The 25,251-nt window shown below is 45.9% G+C and overlaps 1 protein-coding gene and 1 long non-coding RNA gene across 4 annotated transcripts in view; one reads left to right on the plus strand and one right to left on the minus strand.

Moving 5' to 3' along the window:
- The window catches only part of RUNX1 (RUNX family transcription factor 1), a 262,592-nt gene that overhangs the window by 79,186 nt on the left and 158,155 nt on the right, over positions 1 to 25,251 (minus strand). For all 3 annotated transcript variants that reach the window (XM_017956466.3, XM_009202288.4, XM_003895520.5), the window contains 2 exons: positions 20,316 to 20,569; positions 14,018 to 14,174 (listed from right to left, as the gene is read on the minus strand). In XM_017956466.3, the coding sequence (XP_017811955.1) occupies positions 14,018 to 14,174; positions 20,316 to 20,569 (411 nt within the window). The remainder of the gene's footprint in view (positions 1 to 14,017; positions 14,175 to 20,315; positions 20,570 to 25,251) is intronic.
- LOC116274607 lies at positions 16,969 to 18,532 on the plus strand. The gene is made up of 2 exons (XR_004183381.1): positions 16,969 to 17,065; positions 17,801 to 18,532. It is a non-coding gene; the product is annotated as an uncharacterized LOC116274607 (long non-coding RNA).

The raw sequence follows: 25,251 nt of genomic DNA on the forward strand, positions 1-25,251 counted from the left end.
AACACACCCGCAGGTTCCAGGAGTAGTCTGCATTTGGAGTGTTTTTTATGAAGTATTTTTAATGTGGATTTCTCACTTTTCCACTGGAACAACCTAACAGCCAAAATTCATGCTTATGCTCCTCTTCCATTTCCTTACCCAAACATTTGCCACTATTTTTGACAGGGGAGCTGTATAATTAATTTATTTGGAGATTTCTGGACGGGATACAAATCCTTCAACTTGCACATAATTTCCTGATTCTCCATACTGAATTGAATTAAGATGTCGGCGTACTGTATATACTTCTGTGCGAAGTGCCTGTATTTCCAGATCGCTTGATCCAATTGCACTCACATCACACATGCAAAATGCAGACTTGAGGCCTAAGCTACTGGCACCAGGACTACCCTGAAAAGTCAGATTGAAAATCAGGTCCTTAGAATATAGAACTCAGTTTTCCATGGAAATAGCAGTTGTTTGGAATTATGGGTTGTTTGAAAAATAGCTGTTTTACTTGGAGAAAACTGAAGACATGCAAAGCATTTTCTCTGGAGATGTTCCATGAAAATGAGTTGTCTGAGGACAGGGACAGCATTTTATTCATCTTTGTATCTTCTATTCTGAGGCAATAAAGAAAAGTTCGATAAATGAGGTCAGGCATGGTGGCACAAGCCTGTAATCCCAGCCCTTTGGGAGGCCGAGATGGGAGGATCACTAGAGCTCAGGAGTTCAAGACCAGTCTGGGCAGCATGGTGAAACCCCATCTTTACCAAAAATATAAAAAATAAAATAAAATAAAAATAAAAAATAGAATAAAATAAATTAGCTTGGCATGGTGGCACACATTTGTAGTCCCAGCTACCTGGGAGACTATGGCACGAGAATCACTTGAACCCGGGAGGTGGAGATTGCAGTGAGCCGAGATCACGCCACTGCACTCTAGCCTGGGTGACAGAGTAAGACCCTGTCTCTAAAGATCAATGAATCACTCTGTAAACTTTCAGTTTGACAGCCAGTCCTTTACAACATCGAATTTTACTTGGAAGGCATAGCTTGCTTTTTCCAAGGCACAGGTGTGCTGGGCTCAACCGCAGGCAGGGGAAGAGCTCAGGTTTGCAAAAGGAGCGGAGGGGCGGACCTCCTTATCTGGTGGAATATCACCTATCCCACAAAACACCATGATGTTCTCGTGCGATTTTGCATTTCCTTTCCCGGGATTTCGTTTTCCCTTTCTAATCTTCCTTTTCCTTTTGGTATCACAGTTCCCTAGGATCTCAGCTGGGGAACCAAGTTTTAACCAAAACACGCCAAGACCCTGAATTCTCAGCCCCCTGGAGACCAAGGCCACACCTGCTGCCCTGTGCTTCCCCCAAGGAGAGCCACCGGATTCACCAGACTCCACTCATCCATCAGGCTGTGTCTTTGGGCTGGGGTCACACAGGGCGAGTGACCAAAGTGACCTCCTAGGCCTGGCCTCCTCCTGACTCCGATAGTGCCCCTAGCCGGGTGCCTCAAACACACAGCCCAAGGCCACATGGAGCTGCAGCAGGGAGGCCTGAGGCATGGACATTCTTCAGGGAAGGAAGCCTTGGGGGGCGTCAGCTCCTGCTCACCAGCCTTGCAGTACCTGCTGCTGCAGGTAGGAAGAAAAGCAGGTGAGTGTGGAGGTGGAGAGGGAAGAGAGGGAAGGTTGAGGCAAGCTTGAGGTGGGAGCTGACTTCTAGGTACAGTGCCATCTACCAAATGGGGTCCTTGCAAGCTGGATATACACATGCCTGGGGCTGCCTGAAGGCAGAAAGAAGAGCTTTCAGTCTCTGGATGGGTCTCTAAGCTTTCCACGCACTCTCCAAATGTCCTTTCCATTCTTTAAACTGCAAGCCAAGTATCTTTCCACAATTTGTATCTGGAGTTAGTTGTAAGTGGTTCTCCATTTCATTAGGATCAGACCAAATTCCCAACGTGGATGTTAAGGCAATCCCCGCCCTATCCCTCGGCAAGGCTCCCCGCTGTCACCCCCCAACCCCCGCCCCTGGAGCATCTCTCAGCTCCCAACAGGCCAGGTGCTCCTTCGTCACTCTGCTTTCTCTGCTGGGACATGATTCTTCATGCCTCTACCGGTATAGTCTCCTTGTCACTTGCAGGTCTCAAGTGAATGACAAGTGGTCCAGGGAGACCCTCTGAACCTTCACCAGGTTCTGCACCACTGAGCCTTGGCTCCCGCCACACCCATCTATCATGTGTTATCTACTCAGAAGAGGGATAGCCTGCTTAATTGCCATGTCTCTTACTGGCCCTCGAGGCTGTGGGTTCTCTTTGGTTGACCTTCGTATTTCTCATGCTAGCCCAGGGTCTGGCACACAGTAGGTGCACAATGTATATCTGATAAATGAATGAATGACAGAAATGCCCTCAGCAAATGACCTTAGGGGTGGGGCAGAGGAAGAGTTCTAATAAAACAGGAACAGGTACTATATTTCCATCCCAGGGTCAATGCCCAATAAAGGTTTGTAATTTTATTATTATTACACAGGCATTTTACTTGTGAATATTTATGGAATGCCTGCTGTTATCTCATGCACTCTCATTTCAGTAGGCCCTTAGTAGGACCAAGGAATACAAATTCCTTGCCATCGAGGAGTGGGCCCTGAAAAACAGCATCATTCCCCACTTTTCTGATTCAGCAAGACCCATGTTGCCTCTGGCTTGCTCTCTCCCCTCCTGCCTCAGGGATTCCCGCTGTAGAAGAAAGAACATCATCAAGGGGGGCCATAGCTCTTCTTCCTAAGTATTGTTACATACACACCATCTCGCTTTTATCATCATAACATAGATGAAAGGCATTGTTAAACCTATTGAACAGATGGGGAGACTGAGGCCGGCACATCTGAGTCCTACAGGTGTGCCTGCTTCTCATATTACATTATGCTACTTTTCTAGGACTCACAGAATCACCGCTAATAGATGTGCATGTTTTCTATGTCATCATTACGAATCAAAGGAATATTAAATAGGACACAATGGGTTCGGTGTAATCTAGAGTTCAGGGACTTGGCTAGAATGCAAGATAATAGTGTAGTAAGAACCCTTCCAATCAACAGCCAGCTGAAGCGGTGCTGAGTTTGTATGTGGCCAAAAGAGAAAAATATGCGTGGATGTTCACTTGCAATTTATGAAAATGCTGAGACACATCCTTAAGAATGGCTTCCAGCGGAACATCCAGGAAGTCCTCAAGTGCAGTCCAAGGCAAGCCGCCGTGGCACTGCTACAAAACCCCTTCAACTTGGGTGGAGGCAGCAGTGATCGCTCAGGAAGAATGCGATGCTGCCGGGTGCCAGCCTGTGTAACCCGGCGACAGGACAAAGGGATTATTCTGCTTCATTATTAGAATGCAGTGTTTACTGCTAAAATACGATTGGGAATTAAAAGGGGCACATATGAATCATAAATATTTGCATGCCATTAATGTTTGGACAAAAGAGTTGGAAAGGCTGAGTTGGAAGAACTTCTTTTCCCATGAAAAGCAGTGCTTCAAATTACAGTACATATTTAATTTCATCTCTCCCATTGCTAACTGGAATCTCAGGGCCTGCCGCATATAACCCTTTCATGACCACAGAACTGTATGGCGCCCTGAAATAAGGATAAGGATTGTATTTTCTCCTTGGAAGCTCATCCATTTAGATGAACAAAAAAAGCAGACCTCTGGTTGTTGTTGCTGTTTGCTGTTGTTTGCTATGCACTCACAGAGTCCCCATTGTCCACCCCACGGTGTTGGTGTCACTGCAAAAAGTAACAACTGCTAACCTATGTCTTGTCCCAGGTAATCAGTCCTCATTGTCCCTCTGTCTTCCCATGGACAAGGTCAAAATCAGGCTTAAACAGGTCAAGTAACTTGTTCAAGGACAGATAGCTCCAAGCCAGAGGTTTCCAACCAGGGGGGATCTGCCCCCAGGGGACAAGAGGCAATGGCTGCAGAGATTTCTGGTTGTCACAACCAGGAGGGTGGGTGCAAGTGGCCAGAGTAGAGGCCGGGGATGCTGTTAAATGTTCAACCATGCACAGCAAAGCCCCTCACAGCAAAGAATAACTGGCCAACAACACCCAAGTTGAAACACAGTGGGGAAGCCAGTAAAGTCCACGTGCTGACCACTAGGCTGCACTGCCTAACATCAAAACAGTCCTGGGCCCGGCGCAGTGGCTCACGCCTGTAATCCTAGCACTTTGGGAGGCCAAGTCAGGCGGATCACGAGGTCAAGAGATCGAGACCATCTAGCCAACATGGTGAAACCCCGTCTCTACAAAAAATACGAAAATTAGCCAGACATGGTGGCGCACGCCTGTAATCCCAGCTACACAGGAGGCTGAGGCACGAGGATTGCTTGAACCCAGGAGGCGGAGGCTGCAGTGAGCTGAGATCACACCACTGCATTCCAGCCTGGTGACAGGGCAAGACTCCATCTCAAAAAAAACATAAACAAAAAAACAAACAGTCCTGAACAGTCATTCATTCACAGACCATGTGTCAGGCCTCATCTAGTCACTGATGATACCACCTGGAGCTTTCTAGTTAAGGGCTGGATCTCGTGATGTTGGAAAATTCCTGGGAGCCCACTTCCTCGGGGCTCCCGAGCACATCTTCATTTCCTTTCCACAGTGCGTGGGTCTCCGTTCCTACACACACCCTCGCACGCCACAGCTGTTTTCAGGCTTTTTCCCCAGTGACCTTCTCTCTAGAGCACACCCACAGCAACTTGTGAGCTTTGTGCAGTCCCCGGCTCAGACACCATCCACGAACTCCCATTTGGATAGTTAATGCTTACTAGTCACAGATGATACGACACACAAGTGATCTCTATGTTGAATCTCAGAGCGTTGCTCTACTGTGGGGAGCTTAAAGGAAGCAGATGTCTACACGGAGAAGGAAAGTTAGGCGTGAGGGTTTCCATGGAGCACAAAAGCAAGGAAACGGACAAACAAACAAAGCAGACACAGCCTGACCTATTCCAGAAACTCAGCCTGCAGCAGGTTCTACCTTGAGGCACTGGGAACACCTAGGGGAGTCTCCCTGCGGACTTTTGTTTTCAAATCATCGTGCCCTGAATCTCAGTATAAAAACAGGTGATGGCAAAACTGACATGCTGGGGCAGGTGGGATAAAGCTCCAGAGGAACCCAGCCATCTGTCTGCGGGTGGCATCTGCAAACCCATCCTGTGGGCAGCAAACCCACAAACCTTGGTCCTGTCTCCCCTCCTGCCATGCAATGCCTTCATTTTTATTTAGAGTACGCAGACTGAGCCATTTTGGTGTCTGGGAGCTGTCTGTCAGTGACACACACCAAGACCTTGCTTTTATCACCTTTTTTTTTTTTTTTTTTTTTAGACAGAGTCTTGCTGCGTCGCCCTGGCTGGAGTGCAGTGGCACAATCTCGGTTCAGTGCCTCCCCGGTTCAAGCCATTTTCCTGCCTCAGCCTTCAGAGCAGCTGGGATTACAGGTGTGTGCCACCACTTCCAGCTAATTTTTGTATTTTTAGTAGAGATGGGGTTTCACCATGTTGGCCAAGCTGGTCTCAAACTCCTGACCTCAAATGATCCTCCTGCCTTGGCCTCTTAAAGTGCTGGGATTACAGGCGTAAGCCACTGTGCCTGGCTCTTTATCACTTTTTTAATTTGAGTAGACACTGTCCACTGACATCAATTCCCATTTCTAGATCAGTGGCTCCATGGCCTCTTCACTGAAGTGTTCAGGGAAAAGCAGCGAGCCTCTGGCAGAGGGCTTTCTAGTTTCTGCGGTCCTTGTGGACCTCACGTGTGTGACATTCATGAGGGGAGGGCTACAGTGGGGAGCCTTCTCAGAGAAGCTGCCCTGCTGTGTGCACCACCCCGCCTGCAGCCACTCCTCCAGCCACCGTGCATCCCTGACCCAGGATAGTAGGCAGGGTCAGTGGAGCCACGGGGATGGTGCAATTCTAGGCATAGAGAACACTGCTTGTTTTCCTTTTAAAATAACTTAATATTCAGTGATGTTCTCTATTTTTTATTCTGTGCAATGTCTTCAAAATAAGTTTTTCATAAATTTTAAAATAAGTTTTTCATACATTTTGATAAGTTTGTAGGGAGGCAGAATGTCAGAATAAAAGGGGCAAGGGAAACATTTTCTAAACTATGCGTGATCAGGGCTAGATCACACACGACTAGAGCTAGATGAGTTTCTCCATCTCAGCACGACTGGCATTTGGGTCTTTGTTGGGGAGGCTGTCAGGTGCGTGGTAGGACGTTTAGTAGATCCCTGGCCTCTACTTACTAGATGCCAGCAGCACTCCCTAACCCAGTACATGATCACCAAAAATGTCTGCAGATATCGCCGAATGTCTTCTGGGAGTCCAAGTCACCCCAGTTGGGAACCATTGAACAAGATTATGATCAAAATTGGCAGGCAGGGAGACAAGATACTGATAATAAACTTCCCAGTGGTTTCAGATAGAATAACGAAGGCAGGACATTTGTCGTAGGTACTAGAGACACACCATTTAGAGAGGCAGACAAAGCCTCATTATGATGTGAGTTTAGACTAGCTCCTCTATAATTATAGATAGATACAAAGATGGATGATTGATACTGACTATCCTCTATACAATAGTTTCACACAGAATGAAGGAAAAAAATCTGTAAAGACCCCAACCCAATGCCTTGAGCAAACTGGAGTGTTTCTACCTCCAGAGATCTGATAAGCACAAGATGAAATTATGCTCAAACTGCCCATATTCCTGTGAGTTACCTTGGTTTGCATAAGGTGACTCAATTAGGGCCACACACCACCCCAGAGTGCTGGCCAGCCCTCCTATTAACTGGACAGGCACGTTCTTGGGTTAGGTGATGGGGGAGGTGGGGTAGTTCTGCAGTTGGCCCTGCCCATACATTCTTAATGATGGTCTTAAATCTCAAGGTAAAAGCCCAAATTAATCTAAGTTGAAAAATAAACAGGAAATGTACTTACATCTTCTTTGAGAAAAACACAGTTTAAATGGCTCCTAAATGAATGCTTCCTCACTAAGGAAATCAGAGGAAACGCATTTTCAGTCTGGCAGCAGAATGGCTGTGAGCCTCTCAAAGGAAGTTGCTGGGATTCCTCTATGGCCCTCAATTGCCTGACACCTTGGTTGGAGAAAGTTTGGTGACGTCACATGGAGTTCCAGAATGGGATATGCTGCCCAGTATAGGCTAACAGGGGCTGGGCAATGTGCTGGAATCCCAAATCAGTGCAGGGCAAACTGAATGTCATCAATTGCTCTGTCTTCAACGCAGATCAAAATACATCTCTGTTGAATGTGGGACTCACAGCAGGACCAATGATGGAGTATACATGCTGCCTGAAGTCCAGGAATGCATGTTTATAAATACAAATGTTGAAGCGCTGCAATCTGTCCTCATGCCCCGCCAGGGAGCCGACAAAACGAGCACATGTGAAAGTATTCACAGGCAGCTCATTAAATCCACACTGTTCACTTATTAATTTCCATTAATTGCTTTATCTGGGCTTTAGATGAGAAGATGTTACTAGCATGAATTTAGTCCTCAAAGATAATTTGGCCCAGAAGTCTCTCAATGAAAGTATGGACATTCTCTCTCTCTCTCCCTCCCTTGCCCACACACACACACACACACACACAGACACACACACACACACTCCACTGGCTAAGAATCAACGAAGGCTTCAAAACCACACACTCTCTCCATATTGACAGTATATGGTTATTCACAAATCAGTAGGAATAACATCATATCTCCTTACTGATCTGAACTTGTTTCATAATCATCTACAGAAAGAAAACAGCCATAAGACAGTACACCAGCTGGGTACGGTGGCTCACGCCTGTAATCCCAGCACTTTGGGGGGCCAAGGCGGTTGGACCACCTGAGGTCAGGAGTTCAAGACCAGCCCGGCCAACATGGTGAAACCCCATCTCTACTAAAAATACAAAATTAGCCAGGCATGGTGGCGGGCACCTGTAATCCCAGCTACCCGGGAGGCCGAGGTAGGAGAATCGCTTGAACCTGGGAGGTGGAGGTTGCAGTGAGCTGACATCATGCCACTGCACTCCAGCCTGGGCAACAAGAGTGAAACTCTGTCTCCAAAAAAAAAAAAAAAAAAAAAAAAAAAGACAGTACACCATCTCTCCTTGTCAACAAGTAATTTTTCCTTAAAAATAAAAAAAAACCCCAGAAACACAGAATATGTTCTTCTTTAGCCAGCCTTCTCCACCCTCTCTTGCCCCTTGCCAACCAGCACAAAAAAGAAAATACAAAACTGATTTATTAGAACCAGAGCAGGGTTACAGCCGTTGGCTGGATCACTGTTTATGTCTATAATGCTTGTTGCTGAAACAGGAAGCTCTAAAAATCACTCAACCATTATTTCTCTTGCAGGCACTTTCTGATTGATAGTCTTCTGTCCTGACCAAAAAGAAATGTCTCCACCAAACACAAGCTGGCTGGCAAGGAAGGGGTTGAGGGTGGGTGGAGAGAAGTACAGCTTCTGCCCATCAAACTATAAAATATTGTTCATACAAATAACCTCAATTTTAAAAAGGTGTGTGACACCATTAGCAATGCCTGACACTTCATAAAATCAGCAAGAAAACTATGAAGGGATCAACTGTGAAACTGCTTGTTGCAAGCACAAGCAGTTTTCAAGAAAGCTTTTCCTGCTAGTCCTTGCCATGACTGGGCCACCCCAGGCTTTAAGCAGGGCAGGGAGCAACTTGCTTTAGGAAAGTGTTGCTACCCTTTTATTGGCAAATGGGAAACAGAATGAGAAACCTGGTCTCTAGAGATGAATTCTACATCAGACCATGGATGCAAGCTTTTGACCTGCCCATCGAAAAGCAGTATTTGTTAGGGCTGGTTGAGGCTTGGTATATCAGAGACTGGGTCTTTATTCATCTATATTTGCTCGCAGTGAGATCTGAATACAGATTTCAGTATACATATTATTTTAAAGTGTAGATCAGTATGTAACAGAAAAAAGTGGGAAAATGGTAAAGTTGATTTTAATATAACACATGTCTTTTCCTTATATTCTTTCCAGGAGATCTGACTGCCAGTTTATACCATGAACATTATCCGTGAAATGAATCTGGGGTGGTCAGATGAATTTTTCCTTCTTCTATTATATGAATCTGTAATAGAATAGAGAAGGACTTGGATCCTTCAATAATACTGAGAGTCATTCAGATCATCTCTTGGTTAACAACCGCTACACAAAGCCAAGCCATGTCTCTTTGTTTAGAATATTGGTACCGTTTATCCTTCCCTAATGTACCTTCTCTTCCTCTTGACCACAGTCTTCCACTCACCTGAAAGGCAACCTCCCACACTTTACCCCAAATAATGTAAAATAATTTAAGAATGAAAATGCCTTAAGCAACTAACGTTACACAAATATGCAATAACCCAGATTGTGACAGGATAAATATTATGTCTGGGAAGATATTCACAGAAAGAACATACTGAAGGAATTTCAATGTGTTGGGAAAGGATATTATTTTGTAAGTGGGCAAGATTAAAGCTTCCAGGGAGGTCAATGTAAACACAAATTCCGCCAAGAAACTCAGCGCCAACCTGACAGGCCACAGAACACTTGGCCTCACAGGGCTGGGTGTGGAGCGAAGCGACTGTCCTTTCAATGACAGAATAGGCCCCTCCCCTTTACCCGTGATGGCATGTATGCGTACCTGATGGTCATCCAAAGGCCTGGCTAGTGGTTTTTAGGGGATCTACTTTCTTAATTATACGGACCAGACCCCAGCGATAACAAAAACACAGGTGTTACGAAAACAGCACAGGTTCAAGAAAATGTCTAGCTCATCTGTATGTGTATTTATCCATTTTCGGGTGTCTACTATGTGTGGCATAGGGCTAAGCTGGCCCTCCACGATCAATGCAAAGTTCGCAATTCACAAATTTTTGGCCTGGGGTCCGCGGAGCCCCAGAAGGTCCATATACGAGTTCTGGCAGCCTAGAAACTGAAATAATATAAGAAATTATGTGTGTACGTGAACACATCCTTTTTTTTTTTTGTCCTTGGAAAAAGCCTTCCAAAGGATTTTCAAAAGTATCTATGATGTTTCCAAAAGATTAAAAATCATACTCTAAGAAAAAATTAGAAAGCAATGTGCAGCAGACTCTCTTTCCTCCTGCATAAACGACGCCGCTGAAAATGCAGTCGGGCAGATTTCTTGTTTGGTTCTGAAATGAAATTACTAAAGCTGTATTTCCTGATTGATCAGTTATTCTCTGACTGATTAAATACTCCAACAGGGATGAAGCAGTCACAGGTTTCATTGCTAAAATTTCTTTTTATTTTTCTTTTTTGAGATGGAGTTTTGCTCTTGTCGCCCAGCCTGGAGAGCAGTGGCGCGACCTCGGCTCACTACAACCTCCACCTCCTGGGTTCAAGTGATTCTTCTGCCTCAGCCTCCTGAGTAGCTGGGATTACAGGCACCCGCCACCACACCCAGCTAATTTTTGTATTTTTTGTAGAGATGGGGGTGTTGCCATGTTGGCCAGGCTGGTCTTGAACTCCTGACCTCAGGTGATCCACCCACCTCCGCCTCCCAGAGTCCTGGGATTACAGGTGTGAGCCACCGTGCCCGGACACCAATTACTAAAATTTCTTAAATTTCTCTCAGCTGAAGCCATGATACACCTTCTTGGCATTCTAAAGGTGGCAGCTGATGTAGCACTTGCCTCAACTGCAGACGTAAACTGATGTAAGCTGCTCAGCGAATTCGTTTCACCCAAGAGAATTCCTTTAGCCCCTGAACTTCAATTTTTGGGGGGTGTCATGGAGTCCCAGTCCATTTGGCTAAAATGTAAATTGTTCTGAACAACAACCTCCGTGCTCACATGACCTCTGGAGTTCAGCCCGGTCCCCAGAGCTCCCTAACCCTCATCTACTGGGAGTTCCTATCTCTTCCTCCTTTGTAAAGGAGCGGTCGATTTACATGGAGATACTGAATCAAAGAGAGAAACATTCCAAGGGTGAGATACACTCTGAACCAAGATTTAAACTGCCAGGGAGAAAAAGGAGGGAATGGAAGAAAAGAGAGAAGGTACAGGCTTCTACGGGGCCAGTGTAGCCAGCAAGGCCGTCAAAGCCGGACAGGCAGGTTTTCCCAGTTACGGACTGAACCCGAGGTCAGGAGCTGTGATCCTGGACGGCAGCCAGCGCCCAGATAGATCCGTTTTGTAGAACAGAGAAAAACCCTTCCATGTTCAACCTCTGGCAGTTTCTACGAGGTTTACAATCCCCATGGACTGGCAGCTGGTCACAGAAAAAGAACTTCTTTTTCTACCTTTCATTTTGCACCACGTACTAGGCCCCTTGGAGAATCCATCAGACTGGTGGCTTTTGACAGAATTCAAAATTGGCACTGAAAGTGTGGATGAGCCAAGAGCCAGGGCCTTCTGAGCCATGGCGTGGTGTGTCCATGCCAAGGGTATATTTTCAAGCACATTTTCAAAAACAGAAAATGAAACAGTTGTCTTAAGATCACTTAATAAAACATAATGAAACTTTTAAAGGATAAGATTCAGTGAGGAAGATTAAGACTAATTGTTAAAATTAGTCAGAATCATCTGCTGTCTTCCTAATGGGAAGCAAATTGCAAAAAAAAAAAAAAAAAAAAAAAAAAAGGAGAAGAAGAAAAAAGAAAGAAAAAAATCTGGCACGCTGTGGTGTTGACACTTAGACTTGAAAGAGAAAAATCAAATTATATTTTATGACTATGGAAAGAAATTATGAGACAGAGTCAAATCAGGCCTTCAGACAGCTCGTTTAGTTTTGTAGTGCTGACCAAAAAAAAGAAAAATACATATATATATATCTCTCTCTCTCAAGACCAACAATATTCATATCCATAGTAATTATAATTAGGTCAAATGTTCCATTAGGGTTCCTATATTTTTTATTGCTTATTATCACTGGTGGGAAGGAGAGTCTGTTCAAAATATTGTCCGTTTATGGCATTTCAATTAATTTTCTCATTCCAGAGTATGGGAAGACAGCCCAGCCTTGGTTGCAGCTATTTTACTTTTTGGGGTTTATGCAAACTCAAGGGCATACTGGCACAAATCCTGCAGCCAAATGCAAACACTCCACACCTTGGGGAAACAGTGCACTGTTACCCAAGTAAACACAAGCACCTATTAGTCACCCACTCAAAACAGAAATGGCCAATGAGGGATGCAAGATCAGCCATCAACGCCAGAAAAGAAAGCACGCTGCTTTCAAAATCTCATTTTTTTATTATCACTGATTTACTGTGCATTGCCGGAAAGCCACTACTGAACTTCTTGTGGGAAAATGTCACTGGCACGTTTTTAAAACTTTTATGATCAAAACCTTACATGTAGACCCACACAGACGCATAGTATGATGATAATACTTTCTCTAGAAAAGCAATTCAATGATACTTAGCTATTGATTCCTAACAGCAGAAATCCACAAGAACTGAATTAAGAGAGTTAGCTAGGCTGATGGGCATGGACCAGGCTGTGGGGCCTTTGTTTTTTATTGGCTTCTCACCCGCTCTGCCAGTTACTCATCCAAAGCCTTTAAGATGTTTTCTAGACACACATCTCTGAATCATAACGCAAATTCCATTTACTGAAAGGTGGGGACTTTTAATACGACAAGTGAACCCATTTAATGACTTATGCTTTTATATCTTATAGCATCACTCATGCTTTCAAAAAGTGGATATAATTTTCTTTGCATTGCCCTATTATTAATATAGTACTATGAATATAAATTTTCAATCACATTATATAAATTTTTTATTTTCTCCAGCTATGAGTCTATTATGAAAGTGCTCCAGATAGCTAGGATAGCAAAAATAATCACCAAAATAATCAACACACATTTACCCCTTTCTCCTTTCTGACTAATCAAATTCTCTAAGAACTGAGATTTTCTTGTTTTTAAACGCCTTTTTAAAGAGTAATAATTTCTGTTATTTTAAATGTTGTTTGATTGGTGCTTCCATTTTTTTCAATACAAGAACTATTACTGTTATTTAGGTATTTACCGTAAGTCTTTTTATTATACTTGCAATAACCTTGTAAGCTTAATCGGTACTATATTACAAAAAATGAGTTTAAAAAACTATCTTACCTCCTTCAATTAAACTTTTAGTACTTGTTGCTGTTTGTAAAATATGATTTGGTTCTTACAATGTAAAGAAAACATAATACTTGAAAATAATTGGAAACCAGAGAAAATTACAATAAGCCGAGATTCCTATTTCTGCTCTAATGCTTTGATAACGGGTTAAAGGCAAGGAAAAATAAAACCACACATGGAGCTGAACTAATGCAACAATTTCTTGGATAATCCAGTCTCTAATATTATTAGTATGTAAAATTTTAACCAGGCCCAACCTCTCCTCCTAAATAAGGCATTCAAAAGAAATACAACAGGAAGATCACACTGCCATCAATGGTACTAACATTATTTCTTCATGTCTTTTTCTAAAAAGGTAAGCTTGCTTGAAACCATGTTTCAACATCATACACTAGAAATCCCTAAAATTATTAGAAATGGTCATTCGAAACTCTGTCACTTTTCACAGATAGCCCACAGATCATAAGTCAACAGTTTCCATTAAACAGCTTTTGTATTGTTATCCAAGAGAGAACCCTCATTGTAATTGTATAATCCTAGTTTCCATTAAGGTAAATTTTATATTTTTTGCATTTTAATAAAAATCTCAAGAGTTTCTTTGAAATTCACAATTCCTACGTTGCATGTTCCAAATCAGCCTTAAATCAACTCAGTAACATAAATCAATAATATAGAGATTCTGCTAAAAATATTAAACTTCGAATAAATATTTTTTAAGAGCTGGACATAGCAATAAGAACATTAAGACAGACTGAGTTTCTAGGGATTCCATTACAGAAATCACTAGAATTTTGAAATAGGGGTTTGTTGCCATGAAACGTGTTTCAAGCATAGTTTTGACAGATAACGTACCTCTTCCACTTCGACCGACAAACCTGAGGTCATTAAATCTTGCAACTTGGTTCTTCATGGCTGCGGTAGCATTTCTAAGCTCAGCCGAGTAGTTTTCATCATTGCCGGCCATCACAGTGACCAGAGTGCCATCTGGAACATCCCCTAGGGCCACCACCTAAACACCAGTCAAGGGACAAATGCAGACATCAGGAATGTTATACATACACTTTTAGGGCATTTGTGTAGTGATTATTCTAAAATTAATTGTATATTCAATGATTTTTTTTAGGTTGCAGAGGAATAGCAATGATAACTTAAGCAGAACAACAGAAAAGTTATAATGGGAAGACACTTTTTTATTATATTTTAGGTTGGTGCAAAAGTAATTGCGATGTTGGCAATTTTTAATTCCAAAAATTGCAATTACATTTGCACCAACCTAATACATTATACATAACTATATGTAAATTTTCAAATAATGACACATATACTAAATTTACCTAATAAAGCCAGATTAGGTCATATAGCACAGTTGGAACAAGACGAACCATGCAAGATGTCAAGGATTTTGAGAAGCTATGCCGTCTCCTGAATACAATCATCTCTTCTTAATTCCTCCCATTTGAGAAACAGAACATCCTGTGTTCGTAAGTTTATAATCTAACCCATCTTTTACTTGCTCAGACCTCCACTAACAGGTTGAACAAGGCCCATACTTTACTTTTAGAAAATAAAACAGAACAAAAAAAAAAAAAACAAAAAAACTTATTTCTGCTAAAAGTAGATTTCATCTTGCTGACGATTCTTAAGTACTTAAACTGTCCCTCTATAGTTCATCTTTGATACCTCCTACTTGCTCCTATTATCTTGAGTTTTACTAGCAATGAATTCCAGCACACAGGAAAAAAAATCAGAAATGTACCCTTCGTTTACTAATTATAAAATCAACAGACCTCAGACAGACGGGACATTCACTTCTGTGCACTCCCCTCAAATCAGGGGTAGAATTGAGTTGTATTTTTATATCTGTGAGTCCCAAGGTGTGTAAACTCATATCCTCACAGATGCCTGAGGTTTTCTGCTAGCCCAGCTGATCTTGACCAGGAATTTATTTAATGTAACTGAATAAGCATGAAGTCTTATCAGGGATATTGGAGAAAACTGGTAGATAAATATTTTTTATACTCAGGTAGTTAAGAAAATGAATTTCAAAGTAAAATACTCTAAAGAGCATGACCTAAAGATACTTCGAACAATAGTATCAATTTCTTGGTTATCATTTAGGCCTTCTAGAAACTATTTTCTTGGTCTAGACATTTATTATTGGCTACATTTCCTTTGTTTCTATTTTTCAAAGCAGTCATACAACTTCAAATTGAAATGCCCCAAGCTGTATTTATTCTGATCATTTCTGACATTCTTTAAGGTAAAGTCAGTAGTGACATTTATATTACTCATTCCAATTACATCATCATTTTTGGTTGCTGTTTTTGAATTGGTAACAGTAAAGCATTCTTCAACCTACTGTTATCACTCCTTCCTCTGCCTCCTACTTCCCAATTTTTACCTTAATAATTGCTATATAATTTTTTTGTAGCATATATTTTTAGGACTCTTTTTCTATATGTAAAAAAGGCTGCCATGGACTCACTTGTATGATATCAAAGTCATGTTTCTCAAGATCCCCATTTTCATGATCTGCCTAGCCATCACCCTTTCCCTTGGCCTCCAGATGACTATCTATTGTTTTTACTCAGTAGAACTGCTTCAGTCGTTGTGGCACAGAACATGAACTAACTCACTATGAGAGATGAGCATACTTCCAACCCCAAGACTACAGCAGGGTAATCTAGTCTCATAGAAACAGGGAGGCATTTTCCTCTATTTTATCCAACTTGCACTGCCAAACGAGGTCTGGGCCTTTTATCTCTCTTTTTAATCCTTTCATTGCAATTGTTGGACATGTTTTCCATAGAGGAGAGTTTAAAACTCTGCTATTTATTCCCCGAGCACCCTCTAATTAGCTATTTAGTTCCCATAATAAGTGTTTGTTGCCATTTAATTAAGAGCAGTGATACGACAATTCCCTTTTTGTTTTAAAAAGATATCACTAAAATAAATCTCCCTGATCAGTTATTTGGTTATTGTTACTTTTTTTTTTTTTTTCTATTCCCGAAAAATGGGCTTGCTTTATTTTGCTCTTTTAAGTCTCTTACAACGAATTTTCCCCTTTTTTTTCATGATTCTCACTTCCCTTTGTAAAGTTAGCTCACGGTGTTGAAATGCCCTTTTTGAACACATATTTTTACTTCCTCATCCTCCTCTCCCTGTGGTAACCCAGGCTTCTCTATTTTAACTCAGTATTCAGAAGGTATACAGAGACTGCCTCGACGACGTGGGTTTCAAACTGAATAACTCATTGTTGGGTCTGGATCTGTAAAAAGGTGAAAATAAATAAATCTTGTTTTATAACTACAGGAATGGATTCTCAATTATCTGCCTCCTACTGCTGTTCCCCTCACAGTGCTCCAAGCCTGGTGCCTCTCTCATCTTTCCAATACTATTCTCATTAGTAATTTGGCAAATTCACGAGACCTTCGCCAAGTCGAAACAAACATAGGATAAAATTATCATGGAGGCTAAATAAGAAAAGGTTGTTGATGTTGGGATTTAAGAAGAAAAAAAATTAGAAGTTTAACTCCCACTCCTCTCTCTCTCTTTTTTTTTTTTTTAAATGCAGCAGAATCAATGATATTTGGGCACCTACATATCATTGACTTGGCCTTGTATTGATCTCTGAGGGATTTTTTTTTTGGTACGAGGGTGGGGGTGGGTAAAGGGGAACTATTAAATCCAGGGCAATTTCATTAATAACGTATATTGCCCAATTGTTAACAAGCATACTCAAGCCAGGTTAAAGAAGTTTTTTTTTTTTTAATTTAAAACTAACATGTGTGCTAATTTGATACAGGTTTTTTCACTGATGGGCAAATGGAGAGAATGTAAAAATATCTAACTTCAAACTGAAAAAAAGGAACAACTGGAATGAAAAGCTATAAACAATAGGTAAGGAAACACAAACATTTACATTTTAACACAGACCAAACAGGCAAGAAGGGACTTGCTGGCCAAAGAGATCTCATATTTTGTTTTACTTCTCTGTTTTTAAAGTATCAGGAAGTTGGGCCAAATATCAACTCTCTTCTGTACCACATGGACCTCCCAATACTGTTCTTGGCTAGCCTGTTCACAGTTCAAACTGGCATTTTAAACCAGTTCTAATTAGGTTGAAATTACAGTTACAATTCATTTACTTCAAATCCCTTAACCTTGCAGTGTTTCAAAGAAGGCTGTGGAGTGGAACATAGAATTCAGCTGAGATGACATTTAAGGCATAGCTAGGGACCGTGATCTTGCCGACAAATATATTACTTATTTCCTTTTTATGAAAAGAATATTACCATCAGAATCCAAGGCCTCTGAATTTCCTTGCTGAAGGCATGTTTACGTCTTTGGACTGTGGTGTACCAGAGCCTAAACAAGCTATAATACCATGGTATTACCAAATACATCCTAAGTCATCAAAACAGCTCTTTAGGCTACTTCTGTAAATACAGCAAAACACACAGCAAATGTAAGGTTTTCTTAGTAGTAAAAAACAAGTATCTCTCATACTCTATAAATAAAGGTGTTCCGTGGGAGGGAAGGAGTAGGGGGAGAACAGGTTGGGGTTCAAAATAAGCAAGTAGGGTTATTGTAATCTATTTTAAAGAAAATTCATAATTTAAAATCTCTCTTTAGTTCAGAAGATTGACATAGAGGATTTTCCTACAGAACTTCAGGATACTCCTAAGAAGCCCTTCAATGATCATTTCATCAATATCATCGGGCCTTATCATTGTTTCACATTTGCTTCTCTTTATCATGGGGAATATAATAATTATTTACTGGTTAACTTCCTAGGGAGATTGCCTGCGGCTTATTTAAGATCCAAATTTTAAAGTAATAATTTCTGTTGAAGCTGCTTGGGAGGTGGTTGGGTGGGCGGATAGAGTGAAGCCAGGGACACACAGTAAATGAGCCCAGGATGTAGGCAGGTTTTGATGTTTTGCTTGCTTTTATCCCTAATGTTTTATCCCTTCACGTTTGCTGTCTCACTGAACGTTTTGTCTATTCTTCTAGTTATGCAGTGAGCAGGTCTCCTGGAGGAAGAAGCCTCTTTTTATGAGGATTGGGGTGGTGACAGATATTAATCAAATGGTCTGATTTCTCTGCTATCCTTTCCTTTCCCCCAAATGTTCTCAGGGGACCTGCTTGAATGTTTTTCAAGAGATCTGTATTTTGATTTTTAGTAGCCTATAGATTATCACTCAATAAAACAAATTGTTTTTAAGTGAATTGCCAAAAATCATTTTAAAAAGGAAACTCTATGATTATGGTTTCTGCTAGAAAGAATTCTGACGGCTCATAAAAGCAATATGTAAAATTTTTCATTTTTTAGAAGAAAATAAATACTTTCATGTAATGACTTGAGACTCTGAATTGCTCCAATTCCTGAAGATTCTTTATTAATCATTTAGTCTTTTAATATATTTGAGTGTGGATTTCCTGGCAGAGGAGGGAGTTCAGAAGAGACCCTGATTTTCACCCCAAAGGAAGCCACAAATCTCTTGGAGCCCTAGTGCATTGGGGCAGCCAGGTTTTAATGGCCTTTGGTGGTTATCAGCCCGTCTTGCCTCTGCTCTTTATCTGATAGTGACCCCATGGCCCAACCCTGTTGGGTCCCCTCTCAATGCGGGTGCCCTAAAGAGTCACCGCTGATTCCATTTATGCAAAGGGTTAGAATGATTTAAAAGTAAAATGGTCTCCCAAACCCAAATCTAAGTAAACGGAGGGAGGGAAAAAAGAGTCAAGCAACCCACCACGTTCCTTCTCCTCATTTCCACCCCCACTAAAAAACAAAACAAAACAAAAAACTGCTTTTAGAAAAGTGAGTGGAAAAAGAGGCAAATCTGTAGACAAAGCCAACTGCAAATTTCGTTTTGTTTTAGAAATCACAATCTAAGTGTGGAAACTGTATAAAGCTTAAAAATAACCCCAACAATACTTTTTAAAAAAGTGAATATTATTCGTTGTAATAAGATCAAGACCCAGCTGAGGCCTGGATCTATAAAAAACTTAATCTCCCCTTAAAGGGGACAATTATTTAAACTTTTTTTTTTTTTTTTTTTTTTTTAAGTAGCTTTACACTGGGAACCACCTGCCTTGATTAGCCCTTTAAATGAACAGGAAATGACCTGCACTGATTTTACTTCGTCGCATCTTTTCAAACCCACCAAAGACAAAACAGAATCTCCACTGCAGAAATTAAATTCCTACTGTTTGCTGCTAGGGTAGTAGGGTGGTTGTTTAGAAACGCCTGGGGTTGTTTTCATACCCCTGTTGAAGGCCAAGGTTTTTAAAGGCAGCTGAAAGCTCTTGGGATGATCAGGGGTGAAAAGCGAAGGGAGACCTTTGGAGCCGCTGCGCTGAAGTCTCCAGCTACGCGCCGCCCCCTCCTCTAGCAGGAAAGCGGGCCGCTGGGACCCCCAGCTCTCCAAAGACAGCCTCTTCACCTTTCGCTGCCCCGGGCTTAATCTAGGTGAGGTGATGATAGCATTCAGAACGGTTCCGGGAAAAGAAACAGGATTCGCTACTTGCGGCTTCTGGCAGGAGCAGGCTAAAAAACTCAGAGAACTCTTCAGAAAACTTTTGCAAACTTAACTACGCCCGCTGTGGACTTTGGACATGCTAATTCCTATAGGGCGGTTGGAGAAGGGGGAAAGAAAATCCCTGACAGTTTCCCTTGTTAGTTTCTTTTCACTGACTTGAAGGCAGAAAAGTCTCACGATTTTATTTCCTGATGCCTTCATGTGAGGAAGACAAAATGGTTTGGGTGTTAATCCAGCGGTAGGGGCAGCAGTAAGTTAGCAGACCGGCTGTCTCTGCCGGGCTGGGTTATAACTTTTTCTACTTTGTATCAAAGCTAAGGCCCCTGCCAGGGAGGTTCCGACCGGCCCCCAGTGGATGTCTTTGGGGGCACCCTAATGTTTTCAGCCCTCCTGGGAGGCCGCCCCAGAAAGCTGAGACGAGTGCCTCCCGAGGGTCGCCACGGCAACACAGCATCCCCCCGCATCCCAAGCTAGGAAGACCGACCCGGGGCTGCGGGGGCCCCTTTCTAGAATCCGGCCCCGCCCGCCTGGCCGCTGCCCTCGCGGATCTCCCCCGGCCTCGCCGGCCTCCGCCTGTCCTCCCACCACCCTCTCCGGGCCAGTACCTTGAAAGCGATGGGCAGGGTCTTGTTGCAGCGCCAGTGCGTAGGCAGCACGGAGCAGAGGAAGTTGGGGCTGTCGGTGCGCACCAGCTCGCCCGGGTGGTCGGCCAGCACCTCCACCATGCTGCGGTCGCCGCTCCTCAGCTTGCCCGCCAGGGCAGCGCCGGCGTCCGGGGCGCCCAGCGGCAACGCCTCGCTCATCTTGCCTGGGCTCAGCGCGGTGGAAGGCGGCGTGAAGCGGCGGCTCGTGCTGGCATCTACGGGGATACGCATCACAACAAGCCGATTGAGTTAGGACCCTGCAAACAGCTCCTACCAGACGGCGACAGGGGCGCGGATCTTCAGCAAGCAGCTCCCGGGAGACCAACATACACGTTCAGGGGCCTTTATTACTGCGGGGGGGGCGGGGGTGGTTAGGGGAGGAGGGAGACTAAGTTACTAACAGTCCAGGAGGGGGAAAAGTTCTGGTTCTGCCGATCGGCCTCCGACCCAGGATGGGCTCCTAGCAACCGACTGCTTAGTGCATTAAAAAGTGGAGACTATCTTCCTCGAATCTTGCTTGCAGAGGTTAAGTTCAGTCTTTGGCTGTTACAAAAGTTCCTGAAGGCAAAATTCTCATACACTTCCTAAAATATTTATGCGAAGAGTAAAATGACCAGCAAACACATTATTTGGAAGTTCCAGTAGTTAACGCCTGTCAGTTTTTTGCAGGTGAGTTTTGTCTAAAGTCCCAACAGAACACAAGTATCTCCCATAACAAGGCCGCTTTTATCATGCAAAACTGGCTTCAGTCCCGAAAAGCAAGAGCTGCGACTTCCAAAGGTCGTGCTACTAATGTATGTGCACGTATATATAAATATATACATATGCTCTACTTCATAAAATATTTACAATACAATCTGTGGAGAATTTAAACACAACAGAAATCCATTAATGTACGCTGCAGATTTTTTTAAGTAGCCTTGAAAATCAGCTTCAGTAGTTGGAGCAGTGCTGAACTAGAAGTACTTGTCATGTTCTCCGTTCACTCAATGAATTCTGTCAAAACGCTCAGTGCAGAAAATTCAGCGTTTCAAAGATCTTCAGCTAATCTTAATAATCATAAGAAGAAGGCCCAGTCGATTACACTCAGGGTACTACAGCTCTCCCACATCTGTGAACTCGGGTTTGGGGATGTTGGTTAAGTTTGTGGCTGGTCCTGTGGTTTGGTGGGAGTTGAGCAGCCGCAGAGTCACACACTCGCAAACACGCACTCTTCGGAAGCCAGCCACTGTCTACATCAGCTGGGTGACTCAGCCCCGACTCGGGCAGCAGCGAGACGATACTCCTCCACTGTCGCCCAGCGCCCGCCGGTTAGCTGCTCCGCGGCACGAACACCCACGAGTGCCGCGTAACCGCAGCAGGTGGAGCGGGCCTTGAGGGAGGGCTCCGCGGTGCAGATCGAAACAGATCGGGCGGCTCGGGTTACACACGCACGCACACCCCGCCACGCACACTGCCACGCACACGCAACTTCACGGCTCGCCTCGGACAACAGCGCACTTTCTCCCGCTGTTGTAAAAGGAAAACAATCGGGGAAAAGTTCGCAGCCAGGAAAGAAGTTGAAAACATCCAGCCAAGAAGCCAGTTAATTCAAAAGGAAGAAAGAGGGGAAAAACAAAAAAACACCAAAAAAGGAAGGTCCAACGCAGGCCAAGGAGAAGCAGCAGAGGTTGACTTCCTTCTGACGTCCCTAGGAGCCCCGGGAAGAAGTGCCTGGCGGCGCAGGGCCGGGCAGCGTGGTGCCCTGGCTGGGTCCGGCCGCGGGGCGCCCGTCCCGCCCGCGCCCGCTGGCTCTATGAATGAGAGTGCCTGGAAATGAACGTGCTTTTACTGTAAGCCCGGCCGGAGGAATTCCATTCCCTCAGCTCGTTTGCATAGGGGCGGCCGGCGGCCAATCACAGGCCTTTCCGGTATCAGCCAGGGCGCGGCTCGCGGCCGCCGGCTCCTGGAATTGGCCCGCGCGCCCCCGCCGCCGCGCGCTACTGTACGCAGCCCGGGAGGGGAGTCGGCTGCCACCCCCGCGCCGCCCGCGCCCCCGCACCCACGCCTGCATGCTGGCCCGGGGCCCCGCCCGCGTGCGGACCCCTTCCCGCAGCCACACGCGGGCTTGTGCGGCTCCGCGAGTGGACACGGTCCGGAGACCTGGGAAAAGAAAGCAGGCCCCGCCGGCCCGAGGAGGGCCCGGCTCCGCGACCCGCTGCAGGCAGTCGCAGTGGCCGCCACGAGGCTCCCGAACCGGGGCTGCAGCCCGCGGGCGGCCCCAGATGCTGCGCGGCTGCCCAGGTCCAGGCCTCCGCTTCCAGGGCGCGGGTGCGACTCGGCCGCGGGGCCCGGGGGAGCGGCTCCGCGCTCCTGCACCGTCCGGCTGGCAGCTGCGGCGAAGCGGCGCTGATTCACTGCATGAGGCCGGACGGCGTCCGCGCGTGCCGTTTGCTCTCAGCGTCTTCCCTCGGGTCGGTTTCTGTAATGGGTGTTTTTTACCGCTACGCCTGGGCCGCGGCTCGATCCCGCCGCGCGCCTCACCCTTGCTGTGTGCGCCAGCGGCCCGGGAGGAGTTTCCTAGTCAGGAAAGACCCCAAGAACGCGCGACTGGAAGGAAAGTTGAAAGCAGCCGCGCGACTTGCTCCCGGGCCTCGTAGCGCCGGCCCCCGCAGCAGCCGGACAGCTCGCCCGGGCCCCGCGTCTCCCCTCAGGCTCCCCGGAAGCGGCCCCCATTCCTCTCCCCGCCCCCCGCGCGCGAGCGGCCCCAGGTGAAAACCCACCCCGGCTTCGCGCGCAGGCGGCCGCTTCCCCCTGCGCAGGTCCCCGCGGCGCTGCGGGCATTTTCGCGGAGCTCCGAGGGCCCCGCCCCCAGCCCGGCGCGCGCGGCCAACTCCGACCCCACCCGGCGGGGCCCTCCACGCCCTCCCTGCCGGGCTCTGCACCTCCCGGGGCCTCTCATTCACCCCGGGGCTGCGACCCAGTCCAGGGGCTGGGACCCAGCTCCACCACGGGCTTCTTTGCGGTTCCCGCGGAGCCCCTCAATTCAGCTACCCGCGCGGGGGTTCCTTGCCCAACCCCACGGGGCCCCTGACACCCGCTCCTCTCTCCCCCAGGGCTAGGGTGCTGGGGCCGCTGCCGCGCAGGGACTGTCCCCGGGCGTTGCCGCGGGCCCGGACGCAGGAGGGGGCCGAGGCTGGCTGGCATGGAGGCCTTTCCCGGGCGGGCCAGGACTGCGCGGAGCTGTCGGGACGCGCCGCGGGCCCGAGCGGTCGCCAGGGGGCAGCAGCCGCCCTCGATGGACGCCGCGCGCAGCCCCGGCTGCGCCGGAACGCCCCCGACGGCGCGGGGCTCTGCGGCCCCCTTCGTGGCCTTCAGGTCGCCCGGGAAGAACTGGAGTTCGAGGAGGAAAGACAGGAAGCCGCCGCCAGAGCCCACTTGAGCTGGAGCGGCCACGGCGCGTCTCCGAGGTTCCAATCCGGAGTCGCAGCCGGCCGGGCTGGGGACCCTCGGACCGGGACTCCCCGCTGTGCAGCCCGGTCGGGGGTCTCTTCCCGAAGTCCCTGTGCCTGGGGCCCGCCTCTGCCGGTTCTTGGGTGTCTGTGCTCCAGGAGCCCGGGCTTCCGGGACTAAGGCGGGCGGCCCGCGGCCTCCGCTCCCCCGGGCACTGCCAGCACCCGAGTGCAGTTTGTTTCAATGGACCTGGGGTCTCGGAAAGAAAACGTAGTATGTTTTTCTTTTAAAATGATTTTTTAAGTCTAATTACAGTTGTAAAATCCCCCAGACGTCCACTTTCTAACTCTGTCCCTGAGCAGAGTGCATCGCGCCCGCCCGCAGGGGCCACAGCGCCTTTGCCTGGGGGTTCGGACGCCGCCCGTTCGAGAGTCAAGTTGTGGGCAAGGGAAATCTTTTCGCCTGCTCTCCAATGCATTTCTCCGAGATCCTACCCAGGACTCCTGGGGCCACCCCCAAGTGCATCCTCCGGGACCCTCGAGATGCGGGAGGGAATATGAGGCTGTAGCGGCTCCAAAAGTAGACTTTGACTCCAGGGGAAATAATAGACTCGGGTGATTTACCCCTCGGAGAGGTCCAGGGAGGCTCCTCTGGGTCTCGGGCCACTTGCCTAAAACCATGAACCCTGCGAGGGGGCTGCGAGTCGGACTGGGCTGCAGTCTCCCAGGAGGGAGTCAAGTTCCCTTATCGAGTAAGGAAAGTTGGTCCCAGCCTTGCATGCACCGAGTTTAGCCTTCAGAGGCAGCGTTGTGGGAGCTGCTCAGCTAGGAGTTTCAACCGATAAATCCCGAGTTTGAAGCCCAACAAAAAGCTGATAGCCATCAAAGCTTTTGCTCCTTGACTCGATGGGATCGCGGGGCATTTGGGTTTCCCGGGAGCGGCGCAGGCTGTAACTGCGCTCTTGAAAACAAGAAACAGACCAACCTCGGCCCCTCACTGAGGATCTAAGATGAATGGAAAGAGGCACTGGCTCGGGGGACAGGGAACCCCTTGGTCTGCCGGGCATTTTACGGAGCCTGCACTCTCAAGAACAGCCATAGCGTGTACGAAGTGAGGAAATTCCTTTCCACCAAGAGCGCTCATTTTAGCGACAATATAGAATTCCCCTTCCTTTGCCTGTCTAAGGGAGAAAGGAAAGGAAACAGTCCCAGGTCCATTGCCAGTGTTTCCCTGGAGTAATGCTAGAATTTACCTTGTCATAATGCAAAATTTTTAAAAAATATAACGAAGCGATACGTTGGGCGGATGCTACGTGACAGATTTTCCCACATTTTGTTGCGGGGAGAGGGAGGGAGGAGAATTAAAAAAGGTTCACAACAGGAATGAAATGTAAGTTTCCGCAGTGGATTTTAAAAGTAGTACTTGGTTAGTTGGAAGAGAAATAATTTAATTGGAAAACAGTAAC

The sequence above is a fragment of the Papio anubis genome, chromosome 4, assembly GCF_008728515.1.
Source record: "Papio anubis isolate 15944 chromosome 4, Panubis1.0, whole genome shotgun sequence".
Taxonomy (NCBI): domain Eukaryota; kingdom Metazoa; phylum Chordata; class Mammalia; order Primates; family Cercopithecidae; genus Papio; species Papio anubis.